This window comes from Salvelinus fontinalis, chromosome 5 (genome assembly GCF_029448725.1).
Source record: "Salvelinus fontinalis isolate EN_2023a chromosome 5, ASM2944872v1, whole genome shotgun sequence".
In the NCBI taxonomy this organism is placed as follows: domain Eukaryota; kingdom Metazoa; phylum Chordata; class Actinopteri; order Salmoniformes; family Salmonidae; genus Salvelinus; species Salvelinus fontinalis.
Window position 1 is genome coordinate 8748347 of NC_074669.1, and position 26757 is coordinate 8775103.

Sequence of the window (26757 nt, forward strand, 5' to 3'; positions counted from 1 at the left end):
AGGTGTTTAATACAGGAACAAATGGTCAGGGACAGCTGATCCTGCAGGTGTTTAATACAGCAACAAATGGCCAGAGACAGCTGATCCTGCAGGTGTTTAATATAAGCAGCAATCCAGTGAAAAATAGTTTGTTAGTAGGAGCTGAACAAGAGTGATTGCACGCAGCCCCTTTTGATGTAATATACGCACATTCATGTGACTCAGCAGGGTAGAGAAGTGGTTCTCAGCATCTGCACACACACTAACACACACTCATTCACATAATTACTCTCTCTTCCTTCGCCAGTCTGGAGATGTTGGACAAGGTGGAGCCCCCCTCTATCCCAGAGGGTTATGCTATGTCTGTGGCCTTCAGCGCCCTGCTGGACCTGGTCCGAGGCATCACTTCCATGATAGAGAGAGAATTGGCCAAGGAGGAGGAGGAGGCGGCTGTACGCAGAGAGGCCAACCCAGACCAGAACACCCAGCCTGAGCCTGGTGAAGAGAGGGGAGGGGGATGAGGGTCAGGGGTTAGGACCGGGGGGCTTCTCTGGGCCTACAGAAAGTGCTGAATCTTAGCTTGACATTCTGTAGGTGTGCAAATCTTGAACTTTGAAGCACTTTTCTGACCTCTAGTGGCCAATCCAGTACCTACACTTCCTAAGGGAGTTTATCAATGTAGGCTTACCACAGTGATGCACTCTGTTGTCATCCTTATTCAAAAGCTTATGTAGAATTTTTAAATATAGATATCTGTACAAATGTATATTGCTTTTCCACTCTGTTGCTAACTGCTGTTTCTCTGTCAGGGGCCCATCTGGTTTGGGAGGAGATGGTCAGTACGTGTTGGTGTGGTCTACTGGCTGCCCTCTCTCTCCTGCTGGACGCCAGGTAAACAACCCTTCTTATAGATCACCTCAAAGTAAATGTATTTAGTATCCCCTCAAATGTATTTAGTATCCTCTCAAAGTAACTTGATAGTTTGACAGGGGAAACTCAAGGTCAGTGTTAAGTTCAGGAGCAACAAAAGTTATTGAAACTACAGTGCCCAGCAACTATGGTCCCTAGACATAAATTGCTGTGTAAGGGGTCTGCAGATTAAACGGTTTTCTGATATTCTTTTTAACGCTGCAAAAAGTGAAGACGTTGCGGCAGTTAGGCCATCATAAACGTTTGTTCCAAACCCATAACCCCCTCTGTCTCGTCCCCTTCCAGTACAGATGAGACGGCGACAGAGAGCATCCTGAAGGCGGAGCTGACCGTGGCGGCGCTGTGTGGTCGCCTGGGCCTTGTGACGCCCCGCGACGCCTTCATCACAGCCATCTGCAAGGCCTCGCTGCCCCCACACTACGCCCTGACTGTCCTCAGCAGTAATACAGCCAACCTTAACAACAAGGGTCAGTCGTGGATGCTAAACCAACACTGCAAAAACGTTTTTACTAAACATTTGGGAAGGTAAAACGTTTTCAGTGTAAACTTAAACCACTAAAACAAGATATCAAGTATATAGAAAATATAATGGCGCTATATACTTTTAAATAAGATCATCTGTGACAACTAATAATCACCAACATGAAAACTAGACAGTCAGGGAGAATCTAAAATTCAAAAAATGTGATGCTTTGGGACCCCCAATGATTTTGTTGTAATGTTTAAGTCCGATAGCATAAGAACGAGGCATAAGCCATGACAAAATGTGTAGAATTTAAGGGAATTTGCTTTAAAACTGAAAATATTCTCTCGCCGCTCCGTGGCAAAATGTGTAGAAGTGCAAGAAATTAGCTTTAAAACAGCAACATTTTGTCTCTGCAGCTAAGAAGACAGCCTCTAAAACCGCGCCATTGGCCAAGGCCACCACCACGCACCCTCCAAAAATGTCTAGGGGAAACACTGGCGCGTGTACGTCAGTACCCTGCGTGGGGGTGGTGGGTGCATGCATGTGTGAGAGCGTATGTTTGTGTGCGTTCATAGCAGTCTTCCCTCATGGCTTTGCTACATCAGCTCTGTGATAATTATACATACGTGCCTCTGAGGAACTTGATAAGCCGGTGGTAGTTAGTTGTTTATTTGTACACTTAATGCGCTTTTCACCCCAAATCTCTCTGTATACGTTTGTGAGAGTATGAAGCTCTAGCCCTGGCTGTGTGATCTCCATACTAACCACTGTGATGCCCCACTTCTATGTCATTAACCGTGGCTGGGCCTCAACTGTTTTCTTGTTCCCTCTAATTAGTAACACCAAGATTAATGTGTCAGTCTCACACACACACACTATTTGCATATTTGCTGTGATAGATCGAGCTTGCAAAATGGCTTCAGCAGGATCGATGTTTGCTAGGGAGTTAATAAATCAAGTCTCTGTAGCATGTAGCTGGCTTGTCACTCAGTGAAGTATATACATGGAAATGCCTGGCGTTGTGTGTTATTATTATCAGGGGTGTCTGCCTCTCTGTCTGCCTGCCTGTGAGGTACATCATGAAGAAGAGAAAATAACGAAGTCGTCGTGGACCAAGGAGTCTAAATCTATTTTTGGACCTCCAAAAGATTTGGTCCTTGTGATCATTACTTTTGTTGTGGACTCAAAAGGTGTTTTCTCCTGTCCTCCTTAGCCTACTCCATCCAGGGCCAGAGTGTTCAGATCATCAGTTCCTCCAGTGAGTCTCATCAGCAGGTGGTGGCTGTGGGACAGCCTCTCTCTGTACAGCCCCAAGGCACCGTAGTGGTAAGATTACCTCTACACAACATTACTACAACACCACATCTAAATCCCACTGTGGTGGTAAGATACTTTTGTGTATTTAGTGTTTGTGGACACACCTTCAAATTAGTGATTTCAGCTATTTCAGCCACTCACATCGCTGACAGGTGTATCAAATTGAGCACACAGTCATGCAATCTCCATAGACAAACATTGGTAGTAGAATGGCCTTACTGAAGAGCTCGGTGACTTTCAACGTGGCACCGTCATAGGATGCCACCTTCCCAACAAGTCAGTTCGTCAGTTATCTGCCCTTCTAGAGCTGCCCCAGTCAACTGTAAGTACTGTTATTGTGAAGTGGAAACGTCTAGGAGCAACAACGGCTCAGCCGCAAGGCCACACAAGCTCACAGAACGGGACCGCCGAGTGCTGAAGCGCGTAAAAATCGTCTGTCCTCAGTTCGAACACACTACTGAGTTTGAAACTGCCTCTGGAAGCAACATCAGCACACGAACTGTTTGCCGGGAACTTCATGAAATGGGTTTCCATGGCCGAATAGTTTCACACAAGCCTAAGATCACCATGCACAATACCAAGCGTCGGCTGGAGTGGTGTAGAGCTTGTACCATTGGACTCTGACGCAGTGTAGATGCGTTCTCTGAAGTGATGAATCACGCTTCACCATCTGGCAGTCTGATGGATGAATCTGGGTTTGGAGGATGCCAGGAGAACGCTACATTCCCCAATGCATAGTGCCAACTGTAAAGTTTGGTGGAGGAGGAATAATGGTCTGGGGCTGTTTTTCATGGTTCGGACTAGGCGCCTTAGTTCAAGTGAAGGGACATCTTAACGTTACAGCATACAAGACATTCTAGACGATTCTGTGCTTCTAACTTTGTGGCAACTTTTTGGGGAAGGCCCTTTCCTGTTTTAGCATGACAATGTCCCCATGCATAAAGCGAGGTCTGTACAGAAATGGTTTGTTGATCGGTGTGGAAGAACTTGACTGGCCTGCACAGAGCCCTGACCTCAACCCCTTCAAACACCTTTGGGATAAATTGGAACGCCGACTGCGAGCCATGCCTAATCTCCGAACATCAGTGCCCGATCTCATTAATGCTCTTCTGGCTGAATGGAAGCAAGTCCCCGCAGTAATGCTCCAACATCTAGTGGAAAGCCTTCCCAGAAGTGGAGGCTGTTATAGCAGCAAAGGGGGGACCAACTCCATTTTAATGCCCATGATTTTGGACTGAGATGTTCGATAAGCAGGTGTCCAAATACTTTTGGTCATGTAGTGTACCTCTACACAACATTTACTACAACACCACAACTAGAGGGCACCGTATGAGCAAATGTTAGATGTTCACACATACAAACAGTAGTGTTGCATAACTCCATCTCTCCATCTATCAGCTGACAGCTAAGAATATCCAGTGTATGCGGACCTTGTTGAACCTGGCCCACTGCCATGGGGCGGTGCTGGGAACCTCCTGGCAGCTGGTGCTGGCCACGCTGCAGGTACACTTCCACCATACTGTATTCACCACACACCAGAGGAGGCTGGTGGGTGGAACTATAGGAGGACGGGCTCATTGTAATGGCTGGAATGGAATAGATGGAACAGTCAAACATGTGGTTTCCCTGTTTGATGTGTTTGATACCATTCCATTTATTCCATTCCAGCCATTACAATAAGCCTGTCCTCCTATAGCTCCTCCCACCAGCCTCCTCTGCCACACACACACACACACACACACACACACACTGGTACAATTTTACACCGTATTATAACCAAGCTGGGATTTTTTTTATTTTATTGTTGATATTGACAAGCCTAAATATTTCAATTCATAAAAACATTTTTTTGTTCTGATTTTCTCACCACGCACTCCACTCTTCCTGTCTATCTCCCACCTTCCCTCTCCTCTCCCAGCACCTGGTGTGGATCCTAGGTCTGAAGCCTGGGGTTGGAGGTGCTCTGAAGCCTGGTCGTGCAGTAGAGGGGCCAAGCACGGTAATACAAAGCCACAAATCGATCGCCCTGCCTTACATAGTCATACTGTAATTAGTTAAATTCTCTGCATCAATTAGCAACAGCCTCCGTAAGGTTTCATTGGCTATTCAGCCTTCAAAGCTAGACACCACACCAAGGTACATGACTCTGCTGGATAGTAACAGACAAACCTGACTCCTCTGATGTCTGTTGGTTACAGGTGCTGACCACGGCTGTGATGACGGACCTGCCTGTAATCGCCAACATCCTGTCTAGGCTCTTTGAGAGTTCCCAGTACTTAGACGACGTGTCACTGCATCACCTGATCAACGCACTGTGCTCCCTCTCTCTGGAGGCTGTGGAGATGGCCTATGGGACTAACAAAGTAACTACTATACGTGCATGTAGCCAGAGCAACAACGTATGACATCCCCATCTTCTGTATGTGCCGTCTTGTGTTACTGAATGTGTAATGTTTATATCCACCAAACCAGTCACTCATATGTTTTGTTCTGGTCCTGTGTCCAGGAACCGTCTCTATTTGCTGTTGCCAAGCTGCTGGAGACCGGCCTGGTCAACATGGACCGTATAGAGATCCTATGGAGGCCCCTCACTGGACATCTACTGGAGGTACGTCTTCCATTCACTATTATAGACCACCAATAGACCTTTATATACCAGCATAATGGAAGAGGTGGGTAGTTAAGTCCAGGGTTCAAATAATATTTTTTTTATCATTTCAAATCTGTACTTGATTGAGCTTGCTTGCTTTAAATGGACCAGTAGAATAATCCCACTACTTGGAACTGCCCATCTCACATTCCAGGCAGGCTCAAGCTAACTTTGAAAGTATTTGAAAATATTTGAAATAGTATTTGAACCCAGGTCAATTGAAGTGGTATTTTGGGAAAACTTCAATAGATACTTCTCAAGCCCGTTCATTTCGTGGTAATGGTAGTAACTCCCCCGTTTCCAATGCCTTGAGTGGCATCTGTCCTCTGTGTAGTAAAAGTAATACACCTGTTGTGTGTGGTCTGTCTGAAACAAACCGTTCTCTTTTCTCTATCTCCCTCTCTTTTGCAACCCATGCCTGTTTTGCAGAAGGTAAGCTCGGAAACGTCTCCTCCCAATCATTTGCTTCCGCTCTCATTCCCTGTGCCTCTCTGCCTGGTAATCAATGTGTTGGAGCTGAGAGTATGCAATGTGCAGCTTGCAACACATTTATGTTTGCTTTGCTGTTATGTTTGATCTAAATTTCCTCGCTTGAGTTGCATTTTTGTAACTCTGTTTTTGTTTGAATGGATACTATACAGCACCAACCCTTTCTGAGGACAGATCACTTTCTGGGTCAAAAAGCAATCTGAGATCTATTGCTTCGATTCTACTTTTTTGTTGTTTTTTTACATGACTTAAACATACTCCTATGCAACATTAACCAATTAAAAACAGTTCTGTAGCAATGAGGTTTGTGCAGTAAGCTATAGGCACAATACATTATCACTGCATATCGGCTGTGCTTGAATTGTCCTGCCAATGTTGTTCTTCTCAGACTATTTAAAAAATTATATTTAAAAATTGTAGGTATATGATCACACTGGAATAGATACTTTGTTGTATTTCTTGAGGCACAGCTGAGTGAGCATAATAATTTGCTTTAAAAAGAATTGTTTTAACTGGACTGATGGCCTGCATCTGATGGTCAGTCTGAGGTGAGGGAGGGAGCAGCTGTGAGGCTGCCTCTCACCTGACTCACCATCTTCCAGCTGATGGCATCACTGCATGACTTTTCTTCTGCCTTATGCACCATGTTGTTACTCCTATGACCAGAGAAAGGGAAATATTCCTCGATATGAAGAGACACAAGCCGCAAATAATAGCAATAAAAGTTTCTCAACATGCATTTTATGGCTTTTAAAAGTGTTGAACAAAGTGTTGACAGTGCTGAATAACAACTTAAACAGGAACTTACTCATAAAACAGCTGTTTGCTGTATTCATTCAGTCTCTCGTCATGGTTTTGAAATCTCACATTATGAACTTTGCTGTGTGTTACGGTCTATGGCTCCAGGAAACTGTGCAGGAATCTGATTGGCCAGCAGTAGGCCTAGATTTGCTCTCTGGGCCTGCTGGGTAGACTGAGTTCTACCTTCAGGCTCGTGAAATCATTCAAAATGGTAACACGTTGCCTTCCCAGGACACTAGGGCTACTGAATCAAGTGCACCTACCGTCAACAGCGCACATTTGCAATTTTTTAAATAGGAACTCAAGGCTTTATCATTGGGTTTTGTACAGAAATGTTTGGTGATTGATTAGGAATGCCTTGGAGATGGACCGGTTGGTGACCACTGCTATACAGACATCTGAATATATACATCAGCTGTAATGATATGCCAGCCTTTCTAGACAAGTCACATACTTGTTTCATGTTGGGCAACGTGTATATAACAGACACTTGTGGGGTGTAAAGGATGGGGCTAATATGGCGTCTTAATCACTGTTGGTGTAGCTGTCCAGTGTAGTGAGCAACAATGCAATTTGTTGAAAGCCAGCTGATCTCGCCACAGCGTTCATGATTATGTGTCTGTCAAATGGAATTACATTATTTAATTCATCACAGGCATACAGTGTTTTAACCACTGGGTGGACATACTGTTTGAACAGCCCCTGACCCAGATCCCTTTCGCTCTCTCTCTACCCCCACTCTCCTCTTTCTCCCTCTCCGTGCTTGTCTACCGCGTGATCTCCCTCTCCGTGTTCGTGTACCGCGTGATCTCCCTCTCCGTGTTCGTGTACCGTGTGAACTCCCTCTCCGTGTTCGTGTACCGTGTGATCTCCCTCTCCGTGTTCGTGTACCGTGTGATCTCCCTCTCCGTGTTCGTGTACTGTGTGCTCTCCCTCTCCATGCTAGTGTACTGTGTGATCTCCCTCTCCATGCTCGTGTGCTGTGTGATCTCCCTCTCCATGCTCGTGTGCTGTGTGATCTCCCTCTCCATGCTCGTGTGCTGTGTGATCTCCCTCTCCATGCTCGTGTGCTGTGTGATCTCCCTCTCCATGCTCGTGTGCTGTGTGATCTCCCTCTCCATGCTCGTGTGCTGTGTGATCTCCCCCTCCGTGCTGTCTGATCTCCCCCGCCGTGCTGTCTGATCTCCCCCGCCGTGCTGTCTGATCTCCCCCGCCGTGCTGTCTGATCTCCCCCGCCGTGATGTCTGATGTCCCTCTCCGTGCTCGTGTGATGTCCCTCTCCGTGCTCGTGTGATGTCTGATCTCCGTGCTCGTGTGATGTCTGATCTCCGTGCTCGTGTGATGTCTGATCTCCGTGCTCGTGTGATGTCTGATCTCCGTGCTCGTGTGATGTCTGATCTCCGTGCTCGTGTGATGTCTGATCTCCGTGCTCGTGTGATGTCTGATCTCCGTGCTCGTGTGATGTCTGATCTCCGTGCTCGTGTGATGTCTGATCTCCGTGCTCGTGTGATGTCTGATCTCCGTGCTCGTGTGATGTCTGATCTCCGTGCTCGTGTGATGTCTGATCTCCGTGCTCGTGTGATGTCTGATCTTCGTGCTCGTGTGATCTTCGTGCTCGTGTGATCTCCGTGCTCGTCGGATCTCCGTGCTCGTCGGATCTCCGTGCTCGTCGGATCTCCGTGCTCGTCTGATCTCCGTGCTCGTCTGATCTCCGTGCTCGTGTGATGTCCCTCTCCGTGCTAGCGTGATGTCCCTCTCCGTGCTAGCGTGATGTCCCTCTCCGTGCTAGCGTGATGTCCCTCTCCGTGCTAGCGTGATGTCCCTCTCCGTGCTAGCGTGATGTCCCTCTCCGTGCTAGCGTGATGTCCCTCTCCGTGCTAGCGTGATGTCCCTCTCCGTGCTAGCGTGATGTCCCTCTCCGTGCTAGCGTGATGTCCCTCTCCGTGCTAGCGTGATGTCCCTCTCCGTGCTAGCGTGATGTCCCTCTCCGTGCTAGCGTGATGTCCCTCTCCGTGCTAGCGTGATGTCCCTCTCCGTGCTAGCGTGATGTCCCTCTCCGTGCTAGCGTGATGTCCCTCTCCGTGCTAGCGTGATGTCCCTCTCCGTGCTAGCGTGATGTCCCTCTCCGTGCTAGCGTGATGTCCCTCTCCGTGCTAGCGTGATGTCCCTCTCCGTGCTAGCGTGATGTCCCTCTCCGTGCTAGCGTGATGTCCCTCTCCGTGCTAGCGTGATGTCCCTCTCCGTGCTAGCGTGATGTCCCTCTCCGTGCTAGCGTGATGTCCCTCTCCGTGCTAGCGTGATGTCCCTCTCCGTGCTAGCGTGATGTCCCTCTCCGTGCTAGCGTGATGTCCCTCTCCGTGCTAGCGTGATGTCCCTCTCCGTGCTAGCGTGATGTCCCTCTCCGTGCTAGCGTGATGTCCCTCTCCGTGCTAGCGTGATGTCCCTCTCCGTGCTAGCGTGATGTCCCTCTCCGTGCTAGCGTGATGTCCCTCTCCGTGCTAGCGTGATGTCCCTCTCCGTGCTAGCGTGATGTCCCTCTCCGTGCTAGCGTGATGTCCCTCTCCGTGCTCGCGTGATGTCCCTCTCCGTGCTCGCGTGATGTCTGATCTCTTTATCCGTGCTCGTGTGATGTCTGATCTCCTTATCCGTGCTCGTGTGATGTCTGATCTCCCTCTCCGTGCTCGTGTGTGTGCCCTACCCTCTGTTCCCTGCTGCAGGTCTGCCAGCACCCCAATGCCAGAATGAGAGAGTGGGGGGCTGAGGCTGTGACCTCCCTCATCAAAGCTGGCCTGGCCTACAAACACAACCCCCCTCTGGCACAGAACCAGGTACTACTACTACCCCATCTCGCTCATCTTCACCCAGTAACCCAAACACAGGGAATGCTGGAACATTTCCTGTCTAGAAGTTGGAAGACTGTTACAATGCAATGGAAGGTGTTAAGATGACTAGCTATTAGTCCGCTTCACCATGCCAACCCACCCACACATAGTTGACATGTTTAGATCTTAAGGACACTCCCTGCCCTCTTTCTTTCTCTCTGTCCCCATCTCTCTCTCTCTCACGCTCTGTCAATTCCATTTGAATTTATTGGCATGGGAAACATGTTTACATTGCCAACGCAAGTGAAATAGATAATAAACAGATGTGAAATAAACAGTAAACGTTGCAAAGTTTCAAAGGAATGGAGACAAATAAACGTAAATAGGGATTGTATTTACAATGGTGTTTGTTCTTCACTGGTTGCCCTCTATCCCTCTGTCAGAGGCTGCAGCTCCTGTTGTTGAACCCGCTGAAGGAGCTGTCCAACGTGCTCCATGCAGACATCCGTCAGAAGCAGCTGGAGAGCGTGCTGCAGATCCTCCAGAGCCAAGGGGACAGTCTGGGGCCCGGCTGGCCCTTAGTGCTGGGCGTAATAGGGGCCATCCGCAACGACCAGGGGTGAGAGAGCAAGGGAGGGATGAAAGGATAGATGGGAAGAGCGATAACGTTGAAGCGGTGCAGAGATAATGTGCTTCTTTACTATTTTAGCAGTAGTAACACTTAAAGCGGTAATATGTTACTTTTCGGGCGACCCGACCAAATGTGAGTTAAAGATCTGTCATTCTTATTGAAAGCAAGTCTAAGAAGCTGTAGATCGGTTCTATATTTGCTATGTTTCCCGTTCTTAAGTTTTGTTTGTGTGTCTTTTAATTTTTGTTTTGTACATCAAACAGCCGAAAATAAGATACTTTGTGTTCTTAAGAAGATATTTCACAGCGGTTTAGATTGTACAATGATTCTCTGCACTATGCATTGCTTGTTTTGTCACATAAAATGAAATGAGGCAAACCTTTTTATTTTATTTTAGCAGCCAGGAAGTGGCAGAGCGATTTCTGCGTAGTGCACCTTTAATTGATCTCGCCTGCTGTATTTCCTCCTGTCCCCCAGAGAGTCATTGATCCGAACAGCCTTCCAGTGCCTGCAGTTGGTGGTGACTGACTTCCTCCCCACCATGCCTTGCGCGTGCCTCCAGATCGTAGTGGACGTAGCCGGCAGCTTCGGTCTCCAGAACCAGGAGCTCAACATCAGCCTCACCTCAATAGGACTCCTGGTGAGACTGAACACACCATGATTAACACTAGCCCTAACTCAACATCAGCCTCACCTCAATAGGACTCCTGGTGAGACTGAACACACCATGACTAACACTAGCCCTAACTCAACATCAGCCTCACCTCAATAGGACTCCTGGTGAGACTGAACACACCATGATTAACACTAGCCCTAACTCAACATCAGCCTCACCTCCATAGGACTCCTGGTGAGACTGAACACACCATGACTAACACTAGCCCTAACTCAACATCAGCCTCACCTCAATAGGACTCCTGGTGAGACTGAACACACCATGACTAACACTAGCCCTAACTCAACATCAGCCTCACCTCAATAGGACTCCTGGTGAGACTGAACACACCATGACTAACACTAGCCCTAACTCAACATCAGCCTCACCTCAATAGGACTCCTGGTACGACCGCAGTATGTGGCATATATTGTTTTATATCCTATATAGTATTGAGCTTGTTGATACTGTTATAATTGCTGTTGCGTTCCCCCAAGGTATTACCTTTCTAGTATTTAAACAATGATTTTTGAAAGTGACTGTCTGTGCTAGTGATTTTAGTCAACCTCTCTCCCTCCCCCTGTTTTCCCCCACAGTGGAACATCTCTGACTACTTCTTCCAGAGGGGCGAGGCCATCACCCAGGAGCTAGAGAGGGAGGAGGCCGTGTTACAGAAGCAGGCTCAGGAAAAGGGTGAGCCCCTGAACAGGCCCTTTCACCCGGCCCCTCCCTTCGACTGCCTGTGGCTGTGTCTATACGCCAAGCTGGGCCAGCTGTGTGTGGACCCCCGGCCCGCCGTCAGGAAGAGCGCCGGTCAGACCATGTTCTCCACCATCGCTGCCCACGGCACCCTGCTGCAGCAGTCCACCTGGCACATCGTCGTCTGGAAGGTACCGTCTAGTCACTAACAGTAATCACATGAATGATGCATGGCTGTAGACTCCTATGGCATACTGGAAGCTATTCAAACGTTCAGTCACTGGCCGTCGTCTATCAAGGAAACATGCGGTCAAATAGGATTGTACTTTTGGGATCTGTCAATTTGAACCTGATCATACGTGATTAAGTCCTGCTGCTAATACTTGAAACCACCCAGTATGATCTTAACAACCTTATTGGTCATCTGCCCTCTGGCGGTCAATAAAACCAGGTTCTGTTCCACCTGCTGGACTGTGTGAGGAAGTCTTCCACTACGGCCGATAAGGAAAAGATTGAGTCGGGGGGCGGGAACATCCTCATCCACCACTCACGGGACACAGCTGAGAAACAGTGGGCAGAGACCTGGGTGCTGACGCTGGCAGGGGTGGCTCGTATCTTCAACACCAGGAGATACCTCCTGCAGCAGCTAGGTGTGTGTGTCCCTGTCTGTGTGTGGTCACTCACAAGCTTTTTTTAATTCATCTCTTATGTCTGCACTCAATGACAGGAGGAGGAAGATTAGTGATTTATGGACAGTGCTCCTCCTCCTCATTGCCCTGTCCCCACGCATATGCAAAATACTAATTTAATGAATAGGCCCCAATATTTTCCTCTTCTTACCTGGTTCTGTGTCCACTCCACAGGTGACTTCTTCAAGGCGTGGGAGGTTCTGTTGGACCACATCCAGTCTGCTGCCCTCAGTAAGAACAGCGAGGTCTCCCTGGCCGCGCTCAAGTCCTTCCAGGAGATCCTCCAGATCGCCACACCTGTCAAGGACTCCGCCATGCCCACCGACGCTCTGGCTGCCATGGGTGTTTCCCCCGTCCTCATCGACCCCCTCAGCGCCCCGGGCCCCGGCAGACCCCTGCTGCGCTCCGACTCGATGCTGGAGAGGCTGACGAGCTACAACGGCGCCGAACTCCAGGCCCCTCCACCAGGGGAGGAATCGGCACTGGAGGATGCGGCGCTGTGGTGGTCGGCGTGGAACACCTGGTACCGGACAGGCACAGACAGCACGAGGCCCCCTAGTGGTGGGACGGGGACAGACAGACCCTCCTTCGTCCCCAGCCAGCCCTTCCTGACAGCGTTAGTCCAGATCTTCCCTGCCCTCTACCAGCACATAAAGACTGGCTTCAGCATGGAGGACCTGAGGAAACTGGGGGTGATCCTCCACGGAGCCGTGTCCATACCCATCAGTAGTGACGCCTCGCCCTTCATCCTGCCCTCTTACACCGAGGCTGTCCTCACCAGCCTGCAGGAGGCCGTTCTCACCGCGCTCCACGTGCTGCAGAAGGTGGGTGGGCCGCAGCACAAAAATTCTAACATTTTTAAAGCGAAAGCCAATCCGCACACACACACACACACTGTTAAATGCTCTCAGTTCCCTTTTTATTAGATGGACAAGGTTGCTATTCCTTTGTTGTCCTCTGTTATGGAAACTAGCACATTGATTTAAAGAGTCATTGTTCCTTTTCTCCTGACCTACTAATGGAACAGTATGTGACTGTGTAGTATAACCTTGTTTAAACTGATGGGTGTCAGTAGTGAGTGAGGTTCCCTGGTTCTAGTGAGGTCAGTAGTGAGTGAGGTTCCCTGGTTCTAGTGAGGTCAGTAGTGAGTGAGGTTCCCTGGTTCTAGTGAGGTCAGTAGTGAGTGAGGTTCCCTGGTTCTAGTGAGGTTCCCTGGTTCTAGTGAGGTCAGTAGTGAGTGAGGTTCCCTGGTTCTAGTGAGGTCAGTAGTGAGTGAGGTTCCCTGGTTCTAGTGAGGTCAGTAGTGAGTGAGGTTCCCTGGTTCTAGTGAGGTCAGTAGTGAGTGAGGTTCCCTGGTTCTAGTGAGGGCAGTAGTGAGTGAGGTTCCCTGGTTCTAGTGAGGGCAGTAGTGAGTGAGGTTCTAGTGAGGGCAGTAGTGAGTGAGGTTACTGTCTCTCTGTCTGCAGGCCATCTGTGTGGGCCCAGAGAACCTGCAAGTCATGTACCCAGCCGTCTTTGAACAGCTGCTCCTCTTCGTCGAGTTCTCCTGCAAACCCCCCCAGTACGGCAAGCTGGAAACCAAACATGTGGCCAACGCTAAATACAACCAGGTAACGAATCACAATCTATCTCTCTCTGCCGTTGTCTTTTTTTTATTTTTTTATTTATTTATTTTACCGTTATTTTACCAGGTAAGTTGACTGAGAACACGTTCTCATTTGCAGCAACGACCTGGGGAATAGTTACAGGGGAGAGGAGGGGGATGAATGAGCCAATTGTAAACTGGGGATTATTAGGTGACCATGATGGTTTGAGGGCCAGATTGGGAATTTAGCCAGGACACCGGGGTTAACACCCCTACTCTTACGATAAGTGCCATGGGATCTTTAATGACCTCAGAGAGTCAGGACACCCGTTTAACGTCCCATCCGAAAGACGGCACCCTACACAGGGCAGTGTCCCCAATCACTGCCCTGGGGCATTGGGATATTTTTTAGACCAGAGGAAAGAGTGCCTCCTACTGGCCCTCCAACACCACTTCCAGCAGCATCTGGTCTCCCATCCAGGGCCTGACCAGGACCAACCCTGCTTAGCTTCAGAAGCAAGCCAGTAGTGGTATGCTGCTGGCTGACGCTGTGCAAGTCTCTCGCTCTCTCTCGCTCTCTCTCGATACCGCAGATATTTTCCATTGAAGGAATGTTGAAACATTTTCTATCCCAGTCGTCCGTTTCTTTCCAGGCTTTCTGAAAATGGTCACCCCCCCCCCCCCCTGTCTCGTGACATTAATTAAGCCCCTCCCCTTTATTTTGTCTGGTCCTCATTTGCCCTGCCCCCATTGTTTAAATCAAAAGACACACAGCTAGGTCTTTTAAACCGCATCAGCAGCCATAAACGATCTCTTCTTTCTCTCTCTCTCATTCCCACCAGCACGCTAGCCCCTCAGGCTGGCAGCGCGCTAGCCCCTCAGGCTGGCAGCGCGCTAGCCCCTCAGGCTGGCAGCGCGCTAGCCCCTCAGGCTGGCAGCGCGCTAGCCCCTCAGGCTGGCAGCGCGCTAGCCCCTCAGGCTGGCAGCGCGCTAGCCCCTCAGGCTGGCAGCGCGCTAGCCCCTCAGGCTGGCAGCGCGCTAGCCCCAGGTGACATTTTTCCGGCTTTCGGCAGTTTTTTATTAAATTTTTTTTTAAATTACCTTTTATTTAACTAGGCAAGTCAGTTAAGAAAAAAATCTTATTTTCAATGACGGCCTAGGAACAGTAGGTTAACTGCCTTGTTCAGGGGCAGAACAACATATTTTTACCTTGTCAGCTCGGGGATTCGATCTTGCAACCTTCCGGTTACTAGTCCAACACTCTAACCTCCAGGATAGCTGCCCAAGTTCATCATTATTCCCTTTTCTCAGAATGAAGGACAAGTGAGATTCACTTAACTCGTACAACCCTTTTTTTAAAGTAGGCTATTGGATGATACCTGCTTTGTTCACACTGAGTTCAGAACAGAAGGGAATCTTTAAAACAAAGCTAGGATCTCATCTCAGTGTTATCCTCACTTATTTGTATTCTCACACTTACAAAAAAAAGCCTGTCAAACGGTCTGGTCTTTGATGACATCATCTGGTGTAGCAGCTGCTGTGCCTATCAGGGGAGATGCAGTATGTTGTATTGATGAGTGGTTTTGATTTCATGGTGGTGGCTGAATCAGCTATGCTAATTAACGCTATCGCTACTCTCACCAGTAAAAGCTCCAAGTCTGTCTGTCACTTGACCTGTCAGTCATTCATACTGTCAGTCAGTTTGTTGTTCAATCAAACCGTTAAGAAACATGATTGCCACTCTCAGTCAATTGGTCATTGGCGACAAGTTGGTATAATAACACCAGGCACCAGCAAACAAGTTAACTCCAACCTTCTTCTCGTTGTTCTGTTTTTGTGTCGTACTATCCATCTACTCACTGGATCAACCTTTAGATCCAGCTGTTTGCACCGGTGAGTTCCACCTCCCCCCTTCAGCCCCCTTTAGTACTGTACTGTACTCAGCTGTGTATTACTGCTCAATGGTCCCATCACTACTACAGTAGATGAGGCATTTCACCCACCGCATGCTTGGTAAGACGTTGTCTACATCATCACTCACTCCATGTTACCTACCCCTATCTGTTCTGTCCGTCACTAACCAGTCCCTCCAGGATTTCGCTTGGATCTTTTGTGAAATTTGCAGGCCCAAATTCTTGATTTTGCTTCTGCAATTCAGACATTTTGCATGGCGAATATGCAAGGATTTTTTTTGTCCGATTCGTCGCAACAATTCTGTCAACGAGTTTGTTGACGTGTGAGTTGATTGAACCATATTATGCGGTAAATGTCAGGTGAATTGTTGAAATTGCGAGCCCTCTTTGTGTTCTGTGGTCATGGATCAGTTCTATGTGATAATATTGCGATGGTTTGACTGTTTTATGCGGAAATAGTGTGACGATTGGTCAAATCTTCAAGCCCTCGAATAATATGCTGGGAATGATTGATTTAGCTAAAAGAAAATGATCACGGAATCCTGAAGAGGCTGACTAACCAGTGGATATGCCTCTCTCTGAATCTCCTACCTACCTGTCAAGTCCCATCCTCCTATCACTTCTCTTACTGACTGTTTTAGTGTCGTGCTGTCCATATTAGCACATGTACAGTATTTCTACTACAAGTTATATGGTGCTTTGCTCCTGTTAGTATTTGAATGGAGGGATGTTTTCAGCTTTAGATAACCCCCCCCCCCCCCCCCCCCCCCCCTCTCTCTCTCTCTCTCTCTCTGTACAGGCAGAATGGGTTGCCTTAAACTACGTGCCCTTTGCTGAGAGGTCCCTGGAGGTGGTGGTGGACCTCTACCACAAAACAGCCTGTCACAAAGCTGTCATCAACGAGAAAGTCCTACAGAACATCATCAAGGTGCTGTCTCCAACATCACCAAGACATGTTATTTTGTTTCTAAGTGTTCATGTAAAAGGAGTTGCCCGGAAACTGGAACTCTAGGTGCTGGTTTTGGTTGTGAAACTACTACTCCCTAATTTCAAATGTCAACACCATTCTAAAAATCTTTCATATCTCCCATTAGTCTATCATACTCCAGTGACTAGTGTTTCTGTCATAAATGAGCTGCTCTTTGTCATGAGAAACAACATCTCTTTACAAAGCTGTCAGGTTTTCCTCTATTGTTTCCTGTGGGTCAATGACATACCAAGTTGTTTCCCAACAAGCCCTGGTCTGGTGTGTGTGGGACGATCTGACTCCCATGATCTTCTTAAAGCAACTCCCAGAACCAGGACTACTACTCTGCTACGACCTCATTAGAGAGTTTTTCTATGGATAGGTTCAAACCAACCCTCCTCTCCCTCTCCTGAGAACGGAGGTCATAGCCATAAACCCTTTGGGAGGCCAGCTGTGTATGGAAAGAGGGAGCCGTTTGTCACACAGACAGTCTGTTTCTGTTCCGTTGCTCATTCTTTCCCTGGTTTTGAGACTAAAATGCATAGACATCGATGGCTCAAGACATCATTGTTTAGATGTGTCTGTCATTGATGTTATACCTACAGGTCTCTGCGTCATTAGTGAGTCACACACACAAGACCATCGGGAATACTTTTTTTCCCTCCTGCGCTAGCAGATCGAGCACCAGGCAAGTTGAAGACTCCCATTGTGTTTCCAACGCTGCTTCCCCTCTCGTTACAGAGAATATGCTACACATTATCTCAATCACACTACATCTAAATATGAACCTTTGTGATCTTAATTTCCCCGTTACCCTCTCTCCTTTCCCCCATAGATCCTGAGGAAATAGCCTGGAAGTCGAGCCTAAGTGTTAGCTAATCCACTAGCAGACCGGTCAACCAGGCTGGTCCATACATTGAAGACTCCCATTGTGTTCCAACCCCACTCTTTCTCTCCTTCCTCCATAGACCCTGCGGATGCCCCTGGGCCTAAAGTATGGGTGTCCGTCAGAGAGCACGTGGAAGCTAGCTGTGTCATCCCTGCTGAAGGTGCTATCCACCGGGCTGCCCGTGGCCCGTCAGCACACCTCCTCTGGGAAGTTTGACACTATGTGGCCAGAGCTGGCCAATGCCTTCGAAGACTTCCTTTTCACCAAAAGGTAGGTACACCCTTTCTCAGACAGTTCATAAAAAATATGCGGAGAGATTTCTACATATTGCACCTTAAAATGTAATGTTTTTTTATGTCATTTTTTTTGTTGACGCACCTGAAAGTTCCTCAGATTCTGGGAAACAGGCATTGATTCAGTATTGACACTGGATGGAGGACTGGGTCTTGATTAGCCATAAGGCAGTAGCTTGTTAATTGCGTTTCTGTTTTTGTTTTACAGCACACCTCCAGACAATGTGTCCATCCAGGAGTTCCAGAAGAATGAAGCCATTGACGTTGAGGTAAAAACCTGACCGACTGACCACATGTAACGGATGTGAAATGGCTAGCTAGTTAGCGGGTACGCGCTAATAGCGTTTCAATCAGTTACTTCACTTGCTCTGAAACCTAGAAGTAGTGTTGCCCCTTGCTCTGCAAGGGCCGCGGCTTTTGTGGAGCGATGGGTAACGATGCTTCGTGGGTGACTGTTGTTGATGTGTGCAGAAGGTCCCTGGTTCGCGCCCGTGTCGGGGCGAGGGGACGACGTAAAGTTATACTGTTACATTGATGCTGTTGACCCGGATCACTGGTTGCTGCGGAAAAGGAGGAGGTTGAAAGGGGGGTGAGTGTAACGGATGTGAAATGGCTAGCTAGTTAGCGGGTCCGCGCTAATAGCGTTTCAATCAGTTACGTCACTTGCTCTGAAACCTGGAAGTAGTGTTGCCCCTTGCTCTGCAAGGGCTGCGGCTTTTGTGGAGCGATGGGTAACGACGCTTCGTGGGTGACTGTTGTTGATGTGTGCAGAGGGTCCCTGGTTCGCGAGGGGACGGTTTAAAGTTATACTGTTACACACACTTAAACCAATCTTTGAATTGTATTACTGCTTTTATACCTGCCAATCTCTGAGGTCTGTGTGTGTCCTCTCTGTAGGTGGTGCAGTTGATCAGCACAGAGATCTTGCCGTTTGCCATCTTCATCCCCAAAGACTTTGTTGGCCAGATTATGGCCATGCTTAATAAAGGATCCATTCACTCACAGTCCTCCTCATTCACAGGTAAGGAAAGAACACCAACTCTTATTCCAGTCCCTTTTGCTTTTCCCCTAACGATATGTTAACATAGTCCATACACTTCTGTTGGTCACAATGTATAATTTCAATCATTTGGGTTTTCCTTTTATTAATGAATCTATAATATATAATGTTGGTTAAGGGTTTGTAAGTAAGCATTTCACGGTAAGGTCTACACCTGTTGTATTCGGCGCATGTGACAAATAAAATTTGATTTGATCAAAAACACCGAAAAAACGATGTATTTTCTAGCATCACCTCTGAAACCAAATATTTTTTATGTACGTTTCTCATTCTAGTTATTTAGTAGATGCTCTTATATCACAGTGACTAACAATAAGGGCATTCAAATAGGTATGGCAACCACATATCACAATCTTTGCAAATACAACCATATTTCCCTCCACAGAGGCAGAGGTAGACGTGCGGATGCGGGAGGAGTTCTCCAAAGTGTGTTTTGAGACGCTGCTCCAGTTCTCTTTCAGTAACAAGGTGTCCACGCCCCAGGAAGGCTACATCTCTCGCATGGCCCTCTCCGTGCTCCTCAAGAGGTCCCAGGACGTGTTGAGGCGCTATGTGGACGATGAGAGGCTGAGTGGACGCTGCCCACTGCCCAGGTGAGTCCACTTGCATCACTAAAATGATTTCTAGAACAGGGATGGTGAGACCACGACCCCTGTAGTAGACGCACCAAAACGCAGCATATTTAGCGCTTTTATGCACATTTTTACACAATTTGCATTCAACATTAACAAGAGAGTGCTTACACTGGTAAGTACTTCAGCTGAGAACTGGCATCAGTTTCTCCATCCATATTCCTCTATCTCATCATTTTTCTTCCCCCTAGTCTCTCTCGTCCTTTCTCTTCCCTCCTTTCTCTTTCGTTCTCTTGGTATTCATATAGTGCCTTCGGAAAGTATTCAGACCCCTTGACTTTTTCCACATTTTGTTACATTACAGCCTTATTCTAAAAGGGAATAAATAGTTTCTTCCCCTCATCAATCTACACACACACTACCTCATAATGACAAAGCAAAAACAGTGTTTTTTAGAAATGTTTGCTGTTTTTTTTAATCACATTTACATAAGTATTCAAACCCTTTATTCAGTATTTTGTTGAAGCACCTTTGGCAGCAATTACAGCCTCGGGTCTTCTTGGGTATGACACGACAAGCTTGGCACACCTGTACTTGGGGAGTTTCTCCCATTCTCTGCAGATTATCTCAAGCTCTGTCAGGTTGGATGGGGGGCGTTGCTGCACAGCTATTTTCAGGTCTCTCCAGAGATGTTCGATTGGGTTCAAGTCCGGCCTCTTGCTGGTATCACGCAAGGACATTCAGAGACTTGTCCCAAAGCCACTCCAGCATTGTCTTGGCTGTGTGCTTAGGGTCCTTGTCCTATTGGAAGGTGAACGTTCACCCCAGTCTGAGGTCCTGAGTGCTCTGGAGCAGGTTTATATCAAGGATCTCTCTGTACTTTGCTCTGTTGATCTTTGCCTCAATCCTGACTAGTCTCTCAGTCCCTGCTGCTGAAAAACACCCCCACAGCATGATGCTGCCACCACCATGCTTCACCATAGGGATGATGCCAGGTTCCCTCCAGACATGACACTTGGAATTCAGGCCAAAGAGTTTAATCTTGGTTTTCTCAGACCAGGGAATCTTGTTTCTCATGGTTTGAGAGTCTTTAGGTGCCTTTTGGCAAACGCCAAGCTGGCTGTCATGTGCCTTTTATTGAGGAGTGGCTTCCGTCTGGCCACTCTACCATAAAGTGCTGCAGAGATTGTTGTCCTTCTGGAAGGTTCTCCCATCTCCACAGAGGAACTCTAGAGCTCTGTCAGTGACCAGTCTTGGTCACCTCCCTGACCGAGGCCCTTCTCCCCCGATTGCTCAGTTTGGCCTGGTGGCCAGCTCTAGGAAGAGGTGGTTCCAAACTTCTTCCATTTAAGAATGATGGAGGCCACTTTGTTCTTGGGGACCTTCAATGCTGCAGACATTTTTTGGTACCCTTCCCCAGATCTGTGCCTCGACACAATCCTGTCTCGGAGCTCTACGGACAATTCCTTTGACCTCATGGCTTGGTTTTTGCCCTGACATGCACTGTCAACTGTGGGAGCTTATATTGATAGGTGTGTGCCTTTCCAAGTCATGTCCAATCAATTGAATTTACCACAGCTGGACTCCAAGTTGTAGAAACATCAAGGATGATCAATGGAAGCAGGATGCACCTGAGCTCAATTTCAATTCTCATAACAAAGGGTTTGAATACTTATATACATGGTATTTGTTTTTTTTGTTTTTAATACTTTTGCAAAAATGTCTAAACCTGTTTTTGCTTTGACATTGAGGTATTGTGGGCAGATTGCTGAGTTTTTTTTAAATTAAATGTTTTATCCATTTTAGTGTAAGGTTGTAACGTAGCAAAATGTGGAAAATGTCAAGGGGTCTGAATACTTTCCAAAGGCACTGTATGGCATTGTACCTCCCTGGTAGGTGTACTGTCATCCTAGAATGTGTTCTGTGTTTGTTTACCATGGCGGCATAGTGTAACAGTCTTTTCACTGTCTTCCATAGTGGACAGAGGATGAAGCTTGATTGCCAACTTCTCAGGTTAATAGCATAATTACATTTGCATCCTTCAGATACACACCTTTTTTCAAACTGCTCCTGTTCCTTTTCTATGTGTGTTTTTCTCTATCACCTGAGCGAATTCCACACTGACTGATACAAATTATATACAGTGAGTATACAAAACATTAGGAATACCTGCTCTTTCCATGACATAGACTGACCAGGTGAAAACTATGATCCCTTATTGATGTCAATCCACTTCAGTCAGTGTAAATGAAGGGGAGGATACAGGTTACATTTTTAATACTTGAGACATGGATTGTGTATGTGTGCCATTCAGAGGGTGAATGGGCAAGACAAAATATTTAAGTGTCTTTGAAGAGTGTATGGTAGTAGGTGCCAGGCGCACCGGTGTGTGTCAAGAACTGCAACACTGCCTGGATTTTCACGCTCAACCGTTTTCCGTATGAATCAAGAATGGTTCACCACCCAGAGGACATCCAGACAACTTGACACAACTGTGGGAAGCGTTGGAGTCAACATGGGCCAGCATCCCTGTGGAACGCTTTCGACACCTTGTAGAGTCCATTCCCCAACGAATTGAGGCTGTTCTGTGGGCAAAAGGGGAGGGTGTAACTCAATATTAGGAAGGTATTCGGTATACTCAGTGTATATATTCATGCCTCCAGCTGCATAAAGGGGTTTTCATTTTATTTTTTTCCTATGATTTGTTTGAAGATTTGAAGGTTGGTACTCATTGTATGTCCCCTTGTTTGGTTCTTTTTTTTATGCAGTACATGAATATGTGAGTATAATTATTCCATTCCTTTTATTTTATATTTAGGCAACAAGTGACGGAAATCATCTTTGTCTTAAAAGCTATCAGCACTTTGATGGACTCACTTAAAAAGACCCAGCCGGAAAACGGTGAGTAGAAATAAACTACTTAGGAAACACACTGACACTTATTTGACTATCAAGCCAGGTTTCCATCCAATAGGCGACAGATCTTCATGCGAATATTCCAAAATCATTTTCCCCCAACTTGTTCATATCAAATTTTAAACAACAGGTGTAGACTAACAGTTACATGCTTACTTACAGGCCCTTCCCAACAATGGAGGGAGAAAGAAAATATGGAAATAGAAAATTAAATGCGTAATAATAAATCCACAATGATTAACTATAAATGGGCTATATACACGGGTTACCAGTACCAAGTCAATGTGCGGTGGTACAATGTGACTGAGGTAGATATGCACATAACTAGGAATAAAGTGACTAGGCAACATGATAGATAATAAACAGTATCAGCAGCGTATGTGATGAGGCAAAAAAAGTTAACTATTTAACTAAATACTACTTTTTGAGGATCTGAGGGCCAAATCATTTGTCTCCTGAGGGTGAAGAGGTGTTATCGTGCCCTCTTTACAATTGTGTTGGTGGGTATAGACCATGATAGATCCTTAAGCCGTCAGCATGCTTCAGTTCGGCTGGCGCCTAGCCAAACTTGGCTAACCGAACCGAATGAGTGTGTTTGCATGCTTCCTTAAAAGACCTTCGGTTGAAAAACAAGACAAAACCGGCAATAGTACTGTTTGTCCATTTTGAGACCCCTTAGTCAGAATTAATCTAAGATAGCGCAAGAAATCTGTCATTACAACTACCTATATAAGATGTTTGAAGTATTTTTCAATTAAAACATTTGCATGACAATTAGTCGTCTCTTTGAATGACAACAAAGACTGATCAACAGTATGGATTCTTCACTAATCATCGACGATGGGGCGTAGACTTCGGCTCCAAACTTCGGCTTGTCTCCAGAAAAAATGTTGTGTGCTCGAACAGCCGAAAAAACCCTCACCGAAGTACAAAACGAATGAAAAAACATCACAATGTCGTCATAATATACAGTGCATTTGGAAAGAATTCAGACCCCTTCCCTATTTCCACATTTTTGTTACGTAACAGCCTTATTCTAAAATTGATTAAATAAATGTTTTTCCTCATCAATCAACACACAATACCCCATAATGACAAAGCGGAAAACATGTTTTTAGACATTTTTGCAAATGTCCCAATTTTTTTTTTTACATATCTTTACATAAGTATTCAGACCCTTTGCTATGAGACTCGGAAATTTAGCTCAGTGCATCCTGTTTCCGTTGATCATCCTTGAGATATTTCTACAACTTGATTGGAGTCCACTTGTGGTAAATTCAATTGATTGGACATGACTTGGAAAGAGATTAATAGAGATTAGAGATTGTCATCTGTGGAACTATTGGAGTGGGTCCAGGGTTTCTGGGATGATGGTGTTGATGTGAGCCATAACCAGCCTTTCAAAGCATTTAATGGCTGCAGATGTGAGTGCTATGGGGCAATAACCTGTCTAAATGACTATCTTGCCGTTCTTGGGCACAGAGACTATGGTGGTCTGATTGAAACGTGTAGGTATTAGACTGGTTCAGAGAGAGGTTGGAAATGTCAGTGAAGAAACTTTCCAGCTGGTCAGCGCATGCTCCGAGTACTCGTCCTGTTAATCCGGCTGGGTTTCCCTTTGTAAACCTTGATAGTTTGCAAGCCGTACCACATCCGACAAGCGCCAAGAGCCGGTGTAGTAGGATTCGATCTTAGTCCTGTGTTGACGCTTTGCCTGTTTGATGGCTCGTCGGAGGACGTAGCAGGATTTCTTATAAGCGTCTGGATTAGTGTCACGCTCCTTGAAAGTGTCAGCTCTCGCCTGCAGCACAGTGCAGATGTTACCAATAACCCATGGCTTCTGGTTGGTATATGTATGTTGGTATATGTGGTAAACTCCTCAATGCCTTGGGATGAATCCCGGAACATATTCCAGTCGGTGCTAGCGAAACAGTACTGTAGTTTAGTTTAGCATTCGCTTCATCGGACCACTTTCGTACTGGGCGCATCACTGGTACTTTCTGTTTGACTTTTTGCATGTTAGCTTTGTATGTGTTTCTGTGTGTGGAGTAAAGGTGATTTGGAGTAAAATATGTCACCTGTGCCTCTAGTTGCGCAGGTGACAGGCTGGTAGAAATGAAGTTAAATGGATTTCAGTTTCCATGCATTAAAATCGCCGGCCACTAGGAGCGCCGCCTCTGGATCAGCATTTTCTTGTTTGCTTATGGGCCCTATACAGCATGTTAACTGTGGTCTTAGTGCTAGTATCGGTTTGTGGTAGTAAATAGACAGCTACAAAAAATAGTAAATAGTATGGTCTACAGTTTAGCATGAGGTATTCTCATGAGTCTCAAGACTTCCTTAATATTAGAGATTGCGCACTAGCTGCTGTTAAGACACCCCTGCCCCTTGAGCTTACCCGACGCTGCCGTTCTGTCTTGCTGATGCATAGAAAGCCCAGCTAGATGTTTATTGTCCTTGTTCAACCACAACTCTGAGAAACATAGGATATTACAGTTCTTATGTTGCTGATAAAATTCTGTACGTGATGACGGAATGCACATAAAAACACTTTTGCAGTTAAATTCCCATGTACCGACTAAAGAATACAAGTTAAATGGGTTTCCATCACATGTTCAACTCTACTGATGGTTTGTAAAAATTAAATTGTTATATAGGGAATGTGCCCACTCTGGTCTTGGCGCATGTACATTAGCCAACAGCTGGCAGATACAGTGTGGGTAGGTTTGCCTACATGATGAGATTATTATGGACAGAAGAGGGAGATTATTTTAATTTATCAAACAGTAGCCAAGCATCGATCATCATGTCACCAGAATAAGACCCTTGATATTTATTGGAAAGGAGCATTAATCTCATCACTGTGCACTTTTACCACACGTTGAAGTTCATCATACCTTATTTAATCTGTAGCCTAATAATCTGCATGCTTTCCTGAGTCGTAGTCGGAGGACCACACACGATGTCATCGCGTGACTTCCAAGTTTACTTTCCATATGATGGTTATTATATAAATATTTGCGGATAAAGATGTTTCCACCACCATTTTTTCACAAATTTTACAGACACATAAAGATCCTGCCTTGTCTAGCGTATTTAGTTTTGTTGACATTTGGAAAGTTTGCCTGTCGTGAAATGTTTTATCCGAAATGTACTTTAATCACATAAGGTTGGATGGAAACCTGGTTTCAGTCATTATTAATTTGTGTCACAGTACAATGGGGAATGTTTGCAAATGCAATTTATATCTGAAGAGAGATTTGTATGTACCCTGTTAGGTCAATTTACAATGTTTGATTTTTGGAATCAGAGGCAAAAGTAAGGCATTCAAAGTGCCTTTGAGGTTGTTTATAACCTCATTTATCCAGACAAAAAGTCATTTATATTTCCCTCTGGCTTTCCATAAAAATAATGATTTATTTAATTGCTTTCTCTCTCACATCTGTCTCTGTGGCTCTCTCCTTTTCCTCTCCTCTCCCTTCCTTCTCCCTCTGCGTCTTCTTCCCTTTCCTCTTCTTCTCTGCTATCCTCTCTGTTCCACTCCTCCCATCTTCTCCTCTGCCCTCCTTCCTTTCCTCTGCCCTCCTTCCTTTCCTATCCCCACATTGCATCTCTTCTGCCTTTCTCTTTCCCCACCGCATTCCATGCCATCCCATTTTGTGTGTGTGTGTCCTACAGTGGATGGGACCACGTGGGCCCAGGTCATTGCACTGTACCCTACCCTGGTGGAGTGCATCACCTGCTCCTCCTCTGAGGTCAGCTCAGCACTGAAGGAGGCCATGGGGCCCTTCAAAGACTTTATGCAGCCCCCTGTCTCCAGAGTACAAAACGGAGAGTCCTGACTGTTCCAACCCCTTTTTATAATGAAGGAATTCATAATGAATGTGTCCTCCTGAGACCCAAACACACACTTCTTCACACAAGTGGATAGACGGACGGTCTCTTTTACTTCATATGAGCCCATCTAACAGACAGTAACCAGTGGCAACTGAGCTCCCCCGGCGACTGCTCGGTCCTCAACGAGAACTCTGACCTGCTACACACGACATCATCAATGTATGCTTCTAATACACGCTGGTTGATACCACCTCCCATTCTCATTCTGACTGGCTGGACTTGTGTATTAACTGCTACAGTAAAACAATTGCAGTGTTTTCTTTTGGGTTTTCGTTTGTTTTATTTTGATTTCTTGAATAGAGTCGATGTACAGTGTGTGGTTAGTGTTGATGTAATTAAGAAAAAACTAAAAGTACTGGAGCTATATGGACCTTTAAAAAGATTGAGGGGGAAAGATGAGATTACCTTTTGAAGTTTTCAACATCTAGGATTTTATTCCAAATCTTACTGTAACATTCCATGTCATATTTTAGCTGACCTGAGAAGTGTACTTGTCTGTATAAAATAAATGGGAGAGTTCTACAAATAATTAAATGA

The 26757-nt window shown here is 46.3% G+C and overlaps 1 protein-coding gene across 8 annotated transcripts; it reads left to right on the forward strand.

Annotated features, from left to right (window-relative positions):
- Positions 1 to 26757, forward strand: LOC129855034 (protein MON2 homolog). Of its 8 annotated transcripts, none has more exons than XM_055922283.1 (25): positions 1 to 477; positions 789 to 870; positions 1195 to 1376; positions 1792 to 1878; positions 2589 to 2701; positions 4091 to 4195; positions 4611 to 4691; positions 4891 to 5055; positions 5199 to 5300; positions 9350 to 9460; positions 9898 to 10073; positions 10563 to 10725; positions 11337 to 11630; positions 11891 to 12089; positions 12303 to 12952; positions 13595 to 13738; positions 15589 to 15606; positions 16426 to 16554; positions 17562 to 17752; positions 17984 to 18044; positions 18673 to 18796; positions 19221 to 19428; positions 21385 to 21420; positions 22226 to 22308; positions 26002 to 26757. In XM_055922283.1, exons 1-25 carry the CDS (start codon positions 294 to 296, stop codon positions 26163 to 26165), a joined length of 3852 nt encoding a protein of 1283 aa, XP_055778258.1. In that variant the 5' UTR covers positions 1 to 293; the 3' UTR covers positions 26166 to 26757. The 8 variants fall into 8 exon arrangements, with proteins under 8 accessions (XP_055778258.1, XP_055778260.1, XP_055778259.1 ...); XM_055922290.1 differs by lacking the exon at positions 1 to 477 and adding an exon at positions 520 to 573; XM_055922285.1 differs by lacking the exon at positions 21385 to 21420.